Source organism: Leguminivora glycinivorella, chromosome 2 (assembly GCF_023078275.1).
Source record: "Leguminivora glycinivorella isolate SPB_JAAS2020 chromosome 2, LegGlyc_1.1, whole genome shotgun sequence".
Taxonomy (NCBI): Eukaryota; Metazoa; Arthropoda; class Insecta; order Lepidoptera; family Tortricidae; genus Leguminivora; species Leguminivora glycinivorella.
In genome coordinates this window covers 3,626,893-3,639,184 of record NC_062972.1, presented here as the reverse complement: position 1 = coordinate 3,639,184, position 12,292 = coordinate 3,626,893, and the positions used below count along the sequence as shown (strand labels likewise).

Genomic DNA, 12,292 nt, shown 5'->3' with positions numbered 1-12,292 from the left:
ACGAAATGAATCACTCTAATATGATTTATTCATAAGTTACATTGATAATTGTATATCCCGTGCAAAATAAATAATATTTTAATAAACTAAAAACCAAATTATTGTTTGTGTAATAATGTAATGAAATACCTGAGAAGCAAATTAATATTTTATTAATTATTCATTACTGTAAAGACAATGTTAGGAACCATGAATATTTTTGGCAAAACTAATAAACAAATGTAAATAGGGATTGTAGTACCTACGTCCTAATTTGTATATTTATTTGAAATTAAATATTTGTTGTAATTTAATTAAAATTCTTAAATTTTATTTACGATATAACAGTGATTATTTACAATATTCAAATGAGTAGTGCTTATGTACGATATTCAAATAATTTAGGCCTACCAATTGACAACGTTTCAAAATTTTCAATGTCCTTAAATCGAAAACCATTTCCAGATATACGCTTGTAAATCACATAAATATTTTTTTTTATTTTTTTTTCCGTATTTTTAGTTTAAAAATCTTAAAAATAGTTTAAAGGGGAAGTGACGTCAAATAGCTGATTTAGAGCTGCCACTATAACAAAAAATCTTCCAGTTGGGATGTCACTTGAGTTTGACAGTGACACTTATCACAGTTCGTAGCAAAGATATTAAAAATGTAATGGCTTAGTCTATGGTTCGTAGTCATTCACTATAGGTTGACAGTGACATATGACTGTTTGAGCTGACTGTTAGAACTTTTTTTTTAGAAATGATTTTGTCGTTTTCTTAGGTGTATGAAACAACACATGTGACGTCACGAAGCTGTGTCTTGACGTTTGTAACTTACGCTCTTTCTGCTCGAAGTAGTAATAAGAAGGGATTTTCTCATTAAAATAGCAGTTTTTGGAAAAATAAAAAAATACGTGTATCTTTTAGTATTAAGTTCTTTCAACCCAAACAATAAAAAGTAGTACTCAAAAATATGAAATGTCAATTGGGTGGATGGGGCACCACTGCATCAATTTATCTTATTAAATTTATTGTGTTTTTTTTTTCAGGATCGTGTCTTAGTTACGGCCATTCGTGTTGGGGAGGTAAGTTATCATTTACGTACCTAGTTATAATACGAAAGTACTTGCATTGTGTACAAATATTGGTTATCGTAAATCGATAAATAAAAAATCCAAATTAAACAATATTGAGGATTTTAAGAATTTGTGACCCCCCAACTAGCGTAAGTTAACAAAAATTTACTCACTGTCAGTTTTGTGACGATAATTAAGCATGAAATTTCTATAAAAAATATTATTTTTGTGTTAATTACATGAACTTTAAGCGATAATCTACATTCAGAATCTGAAAAAAGTAAATTTTTAGACAGATTTGATGCTTAATTGTTGTCACGTAATTGTTGTAGCGTAAGTTTGTTAACAACTTACGCTAATTGGGGGGTCCCAAATTCTGAAAATGCCCATTTATAAGATTTCACAGCGATACGATACTGTCAGCATCAAAAGTGACTTTTTTGTTTGAATACATGTCGTCACCAAGTAGCATTTCAAGTTTTTTAAATACGAGCATAATCATTATGTAAAAATGTTGTGCAACAACAAAACTATTTGGACTTTTTTCAATCCCTTACTTGCCAATAGGGGCACTGAAACTTAAGCAGTTTCACGTGCTCTGTCTATATGTATATTTAAACATTTATTTCAAATAATTTACACGGCATCACAGCTTAAGCCAATACACCGAATAATTAAACTAATTACAACTATAATTACAGAATATGTATTAAACTAATAGTGTAAAATAAAAAAATACAAAAGTAATAAATAAAACCTCAGACAATTTACATGCAAGTGCTGGGAAGCCTATCGTCCATCTTCTCACAAAACCTCAGACACTCTCGGCACACATTCGCCCATCTGCATGCAAACAAGTCACACTCCGGTGCTGATGTCAAGAGTGCATTAGGCGCGATAATGCGCGAAGTAAAGGCGAGTTTCTGTGAGACACAGTGCGGCTGCCGGCACGCGCAGTGGGCGTGTCCGCGGCCTCAAGCCGACTCGAGGAATATCGGAACGTACAACCTCACTAGTCGACCAACCAGTTCCGGGCAGTCCGGTCTCCGCGCAATATTCGACAAGCCGTAGTCAAAGATATTGTTTCGCCTTACCTCTAGAGAATTATATCCTAGCAGCCAAGTAAAAACTTTGTCGGATACAAAAATGGATAATATCCAAATCTTTTCTTATACAAAAATCGAAAAAGGTCTTTTGGATTTTCTCCAGAAGGGCGTGACGACTCGTAGGGTTCCAAATAATAGATTTCATTTATTCACCAATTTGAAGACCGAAGTTATGGTTTCACGTTTTTTGCGGGTTACCCAAGCTAAAACAATCTGGTAGTGTTCTTGTTCATAAAAGTCAGGCGCTCATCAAATAGAACACCAAGATCTTTGACAGAGAAAACTCTATCAACAACCTCGCTTCCCATATGTGTACAATATATCAAAATGTTTTCAATGAAGACACGGGGATCGCCTAGTATTTAATTTCCAGCCTCGTGTTAACAAGGTAATCTAGGGCTTATGATGCAAATTCGTCTGTCAGACACAGCTTAAAGCGATACAATATTACGATACCTTGAATTACCAGGGTATCCTGCCAACATTTCAATTGCTTATGTTTCGTAAGCGTTTCGCAGCTCTTCTTATTACTCTTCTGTAGTGCTGTGACAGAGACAGAATGTGTTTCGTCACGTAGCGTCAACAATGGTCACTTTGGCTAGGCCAGCTGTTCATAATAAGGTATAAACTCTTTGACTTGAAGGGAATAGAAAGGCCCTGTTCTTTCTGATTCGCTCTTACCTCTGATAAAGGGCCGACGAAGAAATTTAGAACTTCTTTGTACGATAGCCTCTGATACAAATTCGTGGATTCAGATTGTTAATAAAACATATTTATCTACTTTAAAAATTATAGACCCATGCAGAAGAAGGCATTAATATTCATTGACACTCATTTTTTAGTAGGTAAGAAAATTATAGAAAAAGGCAACTATAGGCAAGGGAATGCTAAACGCTCGCATTACTTCTGACTCCTTTGTCCTCCTATTTCTCCACCTGGGCCACCATGTATTTTTAAGGTTAAAATAAAAATTAAATAAACTAATTAGTTCAAATAAACGAGTCAAACCGGGGATCCGGCAGACCACATCGGCGATGGCGGTATAACCTCGACTCATTTTTAAGTGGTTGGCCAGACATAGCACTTAACAGAGATGAATGGAAAACGAGGGGGGAGGCCTTTGCCCAGCAGTGGGACACAGCAGGCTCCTAAAAAAAAGTGACGACCGATTTCGTTCTGTTAAATTTATTTATATCATAGTTCAGTAATGTGCAACTCAGTTAGCTCACCATACAACTAAAGTATGGGATCTATTAAGTGTAGTGTCCACGATTATGCTACGTTTTCCGTCTATTGGAAGTAGCGTATAAATACCTACTCAATGCACATTACCTACCTCAAAATATGAATAGTTGATTCGCAACCAAAAGCAAACAATTATCTATCAATTTGAGTGACCAAACGAGCATGATAAGACCCGATAAGGCATAAATTTTCGAAATATGAACTTAAGCGGGTATTGAGTCTTATCCAGATAGTATATCGATATCGATATCCAGTAAGCCTGGATTAAAGCAACTGATATTCATGATAATAGCCCGATCGTAAAAGTGGCTTGTTTAATTTACAATTCGATGGTTAATGAAAGGGAAATACGTTTTTATGGGTGTTTGTGGTAAATAAACGGGTATCTATTGGGGTCCATAAAGTCTTAAGTCGTAATGTCGTTTGCCCACATTTTCGTCAGTCATAATTTGGTTTTTCTCAGAAACGCGAAAATTTTTAGGATTTTCAAAATAAATGCCTAACTTGGCTCACAGACTATCCATCAAAGATGACCTTATGGAAAACCGCCCAAAAGATGCCTGTTCACTCAGAATAAGACTAATGATAATCTGGGAATAATTATTCAGTACATATGAGCTCGTTTTTTTACGCACTAGCCGCGAGAAGTGGTTCACTTACAGTGCGCAGGTCGAAACTTCGCAAGGCTCTTCTGTGCGGATTCGTCATAATATCTACACAAGTAAAAAGGAGAATTGCGTCTAAGACTCCGTGGTAGATTTGTCAAAAACAAGCCTAACCTCGGTCGTGTTTATCTTAGATGACCTTATTTCGAAAACCCTTTTTTACGTCAACCGTTTTAATGATCATCTGGGAATGTATTATTATGTATAAATTTTAATCATGATGTCAAAAAAGGGATTCGTAAATAAACACATAGTTTTATATGAAAAGGGTGCAGATAAAACTATTTAACACAATATATCTAACTTTTACATTTCCAGTCATTGACCGAGAATTCCAAGATCGAATGTCGTAACACTTTTGAGAGACCCTAGAAAACTAGAAAAGAAACGTATTTATTTTCTAGTTTTAAATTACTTGAGCTTTGAAATGCTTTTACAAGTTAAATTCATATTTTAGATGAATTATAAGATGTAATTTTTGAAAAAAAGTTGTCATCATCCTCTTGCCGTTATCCCATAGGCATTTGCCATGACCAACTGAGGGGGTCTTTGAAATTAATCCCAAGATTTGGCGTAGGCGTAGTTTTACGAGCGGCGTAGCTTTCTTTGACCTTCAATGCGAAGGGTAACTATGCCTTATTGGAATTAGTCCGGTATTTCACGATTTTTTCATTTCATTTTCATTTATCATTTAATGACAATTATATAAGTTCAGAAAATATTTTAGAGACAGCGCTTCCAAAAAGATTAATGTAATAAATGCAAATAAATTCCTAACAAACACAAGGAAGCACGTAATGGGAATGGGTGAACAATATTTATTGTCACCTGTCACGTTTAAGCCCTAATGTCAGGGCTGGCTTTGGAAATTAACGCGTTAACCATTATATGAGAAAAAGGATGAATTTTAATCATTGACATCCATTAAGGCTCATATATATCGTGCGATAACTTTAAGGGTACTTTCCACCAGAGGTGCGCTACGTGTGGATGTGTTTGATATCCGCTAATCATGCTCATTGTTCCACAAAGCATAGCGCTAGTGAGAACGAGTTAAGCTGATTTGTGGATTTCAGACGCATCCATAGCAACGTAGCGTAGCACATCACATCTCTGATGGAAAGGCACCCTAAACATGTGAGTGCTATTAAATTACGGTATTTTATTAGAAGTGCTGAATTGTATGGGTATAACTTCAAAAATATGCAATGTAGAGTGGGAGTCTAGGAGACTTAAACGAGCATGTAAAAAAAGTATCAGAATAATAATACACATTTATAAGCATGTATGTGTCAGGTCCATTGTCAAAAAAGCGGACCCCAGGCTCCCATGAGCCGTGGCAAATGCCGGGATAACGTAAGGAGTCCTGGTTCCACAAACGTCACTATTAACACTAAGGGCCACTTGCACCAAGGAAAATGGAGGGTTAACCCATCATTTTATATGGAATTTGACAGATGACAGCCAACTAAACCCCGAGTAAAATGTTTGGTGCAAGTGGGCCTAATAGCCTTGCGTAATCCAGGTTCAGTTATTATTCTTTTCTTTACATCAGAATAGGCTACTTGACCCTTTCTTAAAATCTGTTTTACCTATATGATTACTGTCCAATTAACCGAAATAAAATATTACCATATTGTATTATGACTTAAAAACAGCAAAAATATTTTTTAAAGTATACTTTTAGGTAATAAGTAAAGATCGTCGTTATCAGCGTGCTGTATTGGTGGCAGAGTATGGTTGGCAAAAAAACAAATACACAAGTATTTAAAACATTATATACTTAACAAATTATGAAAGATACACATATTTATAATTATTTATCTAAATTACATTGAATAAATAACTAAAATTTGTCTAACAGATTTGGCTTCGTGCACTACTTTTGACTTGAACTGGGTACTTGAATAACAATTCTAGATAGTCTTATCTAGAGTGCATTTGATTATTTGGATTAAAATAATATGTCTACACTTCGCGTAATGTATTTTTATGACATAATTAATGTCATTTACGTACCTATATTGTTTTAAAAATATATAGTTCATCGGAAAAGGCTTTGTACCGTAGAGGTGTAATCCTAAGAAGGTAAGTATTTATTTTGTAGTTAAGAACAAAGTGAATATTTAAATGTAAGTATTTGTTTTTTTTGCCAACCGTACCGTTTGCCACGAAAAGTGCACCTTGATAACGATCTCTAGTAATAAGGCGAAAACAACACAGTCATGTTAATTTATAGATTATCTGTGCAGCAGGTCAGGTCATTTTACTCTTAAACAACATTTTCTGACGTTTTAAGTATGAAGTTTCTGGTGTTCAATATGTCAGTGATTGTTTTGACATACAGTAAGGTTTGAATTCGATGACGTCATATTTCAATCAGATCTGGTACCTACTTTTAGTTTGTCAGATTTAGAAAACAACTTAGGTCCATAAATATTCTTAAAGGTAAGTCATTCGGTTCATTTATCTCAAATAAATATTATAGGTATTCTCAATATTTGCGAAATACCCGCCAAACATTTCAGATGAAACCACATTACCCAATCGAAAGAAATATCATCAAATATACGATGGACAACGTGCTTAGGTTGTTAATAAGTATTCACGTCCATGAATCCTAAATACTACAAACTTATCTTTACATTTGCCAAAAACATGTATCTCATATGTTTTATTGACTGATCTTCAGTAGGTAGATGTTACCTCTTTGAAACAAGACTCACAATTGATCGACCCTGTCTCAAATATGATACATGTAGCCTCGTAAAGGTAGTAGCTATCAAAAATTCGGCGCACGAAAAACTAAACTTGTATAATCCTTGATCTCATGAGATTCAGAAACTATTGTATTTCCTACTAAATGTTTTAGCAAAACTGTAAATATCATTCAGGTTAACGAGGGTACAGTTGAGATCAAAAGGGCATTTGTGAGTATAATTAAATTATTATACATCACGTAATGTGACAAAGGAAAATTTAAGACAATTTTGTATTTCAATTTTCACAAGCTAAAGTACGAAGTCGATTAATATTATTTTATCTCGAAATGCTTGAATTACGGAAGTAAAAAGAAAATTCAAGTTAACTTAATTTAAATTTAGAAATACGCCGGCATTTATGAGGAAAGGGTAGTGACAAATTAGTAATTTGTTTAATAATTGTTGGTTTTTTTTTTGAAATATAAATTGAGCGGAGTTCAACTTTATATTTAGCAATATTTCAGTAGTTGATGCTGTGTTTTTGACATAAAAAATTAAATTTAAAAAAACCCCCGACCGCGACATAGTGGACCGATTTTCATGAAACATGGCTAAGAACACTCCCGACTAACTCAGCTTTAAAAAAAAAACGAAATCTAAATCGGTTCATCCGTTCGGGAGCTACGATGCCACAGACAGACACACAGACAGACAGACAGACACATCAAACTTATAACACCCCGTCGTTTTTGCGTTGGGGGTCAAAAATAGGGGCGACTTATGCATGTTAGTGGGTACAACTTTAATAGAATTCCCCAACTATTAGTGTAGCCGCTTGTATTAGTTATATTAACCCTTTTACTGGCGAGGTTTCAATGTAGGCACACGTCAAACGTCATGCTCTTTAATGGATGGACGGTTTGTAAACTTTGTACATTAATTACCTGTATGAGGAAATAGGTAGGTCAGGGAATTATCCAGGTACACTCTTAACGAATTTGGCACAATAAATGAATTGTCTTCTGTAGTATTTGACATAAAAAAAAAAAACAATATTTACACTTTTAAGCGTATGATAAACTAAAAGTAGGTACCAGATCTGATTGAAATATGAAAGGTCGTGCCAGGATAAGCTAAGTGATTCTGACCCCATTGAGTTTGGGCTTGTAATTTTTATGGGTAGTGTGGCTCTATATTAGTAATTATTCTGCAAAATTTGACCACTCTAAACTTTATAATTTTTGTGTAAAAAAAATCGAAACATAATTTTTCTTCCATATTTTTTTCTAGTTAACTTATTTTAACGTGCTTTACATATAGTATTCTTCATATTTTCACTATTTCATACATAAAATTTTCAACCTTTTTATTTTTTTTCCTTTTTAATTAAAAAAATAATAATTCAATACGGTATAATAAATTCATTTAATTATTATTAATTAAATGAATTTATTATATTCATACTTCATACTTCATACTTATTTATTCATAAAGCCAATTTACATGTCAACATTATAATATAAACTTAAAATTAGAAACAAAACTTACAGTTCCATGTACCTAGTTTAAATAAAGTTAGTTAATTAAGTACAACATATATTCATTAAGTTTTTAATTAGATTTTTTTTACATTTTTTACATGCCACATTAAACAGACACTGACTTTGTAAGCACCAGGAATTCCCCGTAGGTGTAGAGCGGGTGTTCGACAAGCCACTTTTTTAATCGGTACTTAAAGTTGCACAAACTTGGCGCTTCTGTTATATTTGTTGGGAGGCTATTGTATACGGTAGGTCCCATTATATGCGTCAGTTTATTTGATTTTTTTAATTTCCTACTAATACCTACAAGTTTTGTGGCGTTACGTGTATTATAACTAGGACCTGACCCTTTAGTTTTAAAAGAGTCTAAGTTTCCTCTTACGTATATAGCTACTTGCATGATAATAATTGCCGGCAGTGTAAGGATATTGAGTTTTTTGAAGAGGTCTTTTGCCGGGGTATCGGTAGGCACTCGCGCAATGATCCTGACGGCGCGTTTCTGCATTCTAAATACTCTTTCCCATTGTGCACAGCGCCCCCAAAGCTCCACGCCATACTGTATCAACGCGTGTACCGTGGCAAAATAACAGGACCGGGCTACCTCTGGAGTTACTGTTTTCGCGACACGAGCTAAGGCAAAGCAAGCACTTCCCAACTTGCTACATAACCTGTCGACGTGCAGGTCCCATTTTAAGCCCTGATCAATTTGGAATCCTAGAAAGGTGGTGCAGGTTGTTTGTTGGAGTATATTTACATCAATCTGGACTCTAAGTGGCCTCATAATTCTGCCAGTCAAATTGAAGTGCAAGAAGTGAGTCTTTTTTAAATTCAGGGCAAGCCCGTTACAAACAAACCACCGCGATAGCTGTGCTACCGTTGTGTTCAGTTCGCACTCTATACCATCAAGAGTAGGCGCTGTAACAATAGCAGCTATGTCATCAGCGTACATTAGAATTTCGGCTGCATGAATTGACTCTGGTAGGTCATTGAGAAGTAGGGAAAAGAGAATATTAGATACGGACGAGCCTTGCGCGACACCCATTGTTACTTCTAAGGGATCCGATCTTATTTTCCCACCGTCACTAACTGTTATTTGGGACCTTTCTTTGAGTAGGCTAGTAAACAGAGCCAGCGATGAGCCACTAATGCCGTAGTGCTGCAGCTTCGCTTCTAGTAGAGCATGGTCGGCCACATCGAAGGCCTTGGAGAGGTCACAGCACACAATTGCTACTTGCAGTTGACTCTCCTTGGCGACCATGATACGCCGGATTAGTTCTCGAGTTAGAGAAGTCGTTGAGTGTCCAGGGCGGTACGCATATTGTCGTTCAGACAGCGCACTCGTATCGACCAAGAAGTTGGAGAGACGGCTACTCAGGCCACTCTCGAGAACTTTTGATACTGCAGGGATGATAGAAATAGGCCGGTATCCATCTATGTCCGCTCTCTTTCCTTTACCCTTAAAGATCGGAGGAACTTTGCTGGTTTTTAACAAGGAGGGCATAACGCCTTCCTCTATGCAGCGGTTGAAGAGTTCCGACATAGCAAACGCGAGCGGTATTGGGGCTAGTCGTAAAAGCTTCATGCTTATGCCAAACACATCAGTCGAGGCTTTTGGTGGTATTTTTGAGGATATAAGACGATGAACCTCATCTGCAGTAAATGGCTGAAGAACTAGGGTCTCTTTCGTAGCAGGCCGAGCAGCACGCAGTTCGCGTATCGCACGAGCAACATCCGCACGCGGAGCCCCGCACGCCATTGCAGCACTCAGAAACCTACAGTTAATCGCATTCATGGCGTGTTTTTTGCTAGGAAATGCTACCCCGTTATCATCTAAAATAACATCAGCGACATCCAACACGGGGCTGTTATTTTTACCGCGTTCCTTGTTTATTACTGACCACAAGGCTTTCGATACATTATCACTTGATTTGATTATTTTATTGTAGTGACTTGATTTGCAGTTTTTCATTAAACTACTATAGTGTAGTTGCATGTTCGATATAATGCCATCAAGAAGCTCACCATTGGGCTGCCTATTATCAAATAATAATGATTTGTACTGTTTCACTTCGGCTGTAATCCACGTTTGCTCTACCTTGTTCTTAATTATTCGTTTTTTAAGGGGGAAACAAATTTCATATTTATTCACTATAATATTTAGAATAGCTGTCGTCAGTCTATCGGCGTTAACGTTTTTTGTAACAATTTCCATCCAATCGACACTGTTAATGGCTTCAGCAAAGCGTGCCTGGTTGCATACAGAGAAATGTCTACAATATGTATGAAATTCATTTACCATTTTTGTGCTTCGTAATCGCAGCTCAGCTTTGATTGCGAGGTGATCACTTAAATTAGTTACTACTGCTCTAGCATTTACTGAGCCTGTCGATAAGTTTGAATATAAATGGTCTAAACAAGTTGCGGTATTATTAGTTATGCGTGTATAAAAATTTACTTCATTTACGAATCCATGCGTACAGAGCAAGTCAGACCATTTTTTAAGATTCATATTGTTCTCGCCTAGGCAATTTATATTAAAATCGCCTATAAATATGCAATGTAGCTCTAGGTCATTTATTTTGTCTAGAACCCGCTCGAACACCACAAGAAAGTCAGTTATGCTCACAAGATTAGTTCTATAAATGCAGATTACCGTTATGCCATAATCAATAAGATCCAAAGCCGAAATTTCGCAAAACTGCTCTATGGATAATTGAGTCAAGTCGGAATTTTCAACGCATTTAACACCTTCGCGTGCATATAAACACGACCCACCGTGTAATACATTCGTCCTACAATAACATGATATTAATTTGTAACCTTCTAAATGTACACAACTTAGTTTCGGTAACGTAAGCCAGTGTTCGGTGACCCCCAAGATGTCGCACTTCAGGTCGCTTTGCAATAACACTTCCAGGCGTAATGTTTTATTCTGGAGAGCTGCTATATTTTGGTGACATACAGTTATTATGTGAGGTCTAGTACAATTGGGGTTATTCTTTATCAAAGCGTGGCTGTTGCTGCTCGTTGTTCCTGGTGGTACTGGTTGCAGCCTGTTTGCCTTTACGCTGGTGTCTACGGGGACCGCTAGGCGAGCGGTGCTGGTGTTGCTGGTGGGAGGGCGCGCCCGGCGCGCCCACCGCTGGCTCGAAACCACTCACTTACCACTGTTCCAGTCGGCCAGATATCTGGGGACATGATTTCGTCAAACTTGCTACAGGACACAGTTATTGCAAACGATGCGTAGTGATCGTGTTTCAGATGTAGTTTGTTAACTGTGCTACTAGTATAACCGGTTTTGCGCGCAATATAGGAACGAATAGCATCCGGTGTTGTGCTGGTCTTAAAAAAACAGGCATGTATTTTTTTAACGCGTTCAGTTGTTTGTACTTCTACGTCCATAGGGCCAGTTCCTGTGACGGCGATCCGTTTCGGTTTCTGTGTCATATGACCATTTTTATATAGAACAGTCCGAAATTCGTCGTTTGTATCTGTATTGTTGCTCTCGAGGGTTGAGACGTCAGGCTCTCGTGATCTGTTTTCGCTGGTAGCGCTTGATTTAACTCTACCTCCGCTGAGCGCCGCAGTTGAGCTAATATTTGGGTCCGGATTAATACTAGTGTCTGGATTAAAACCTGCCGTTCGGCTCGCCTCGGGAGTCATGACGTGCGTTAGTAATCCATTTGCGCTTGCAGCGCTTGATTCAATTCCAACTCCGCTGAGCGCAGCGGTTGAGAAAATGTTTGGGTCCAGATTAATACCTGCCGTTCGGCTAGCCTCGGCCTCGGGAGTTGTGACGTCATGCATTGGTATTGGTATTTCGTCTGCGCTTGCGCCGCTCGATGTCGTTGGGTTTGGAATAATACTTGAAGGTCGGCTCACCTCGGGCGTCTTCGCGGCTTTTGGTGTACGTAATCCGCTAGCAGTTTTAGCGCTTGATTTTGTCGTGGCGCTTTTGCTGTGCGCAGTGGTACCA

General features: G+C 37.1%; 1 protein-coding gene across 3 annotated transcripts in view; it reads left to right on the top strand.

Annotated features, from left to right (window-relative positions):
- The window catches only part of LOC125240394 (neuropeptide CCHamide-1), a 94,163-nt gene that overhangs the window by 62,336 nt on the left and 19,535 nt on the right, over nt 1-12,292 (top strand). For all 3 annotated transcript variants that reach the window (XM_048148291.1, XM_048148292.1, XM_048148295.1), the window contains one exon: nt 1,031-1,066. In XM_048148291.1, coding sequence (XP_048004248.1) covers nt 1,031-1,066 — 36 coding nt within the window. The remainder of the gene's footprint in view (nt 1-1,030; nt 1,067-12,292) is intronic.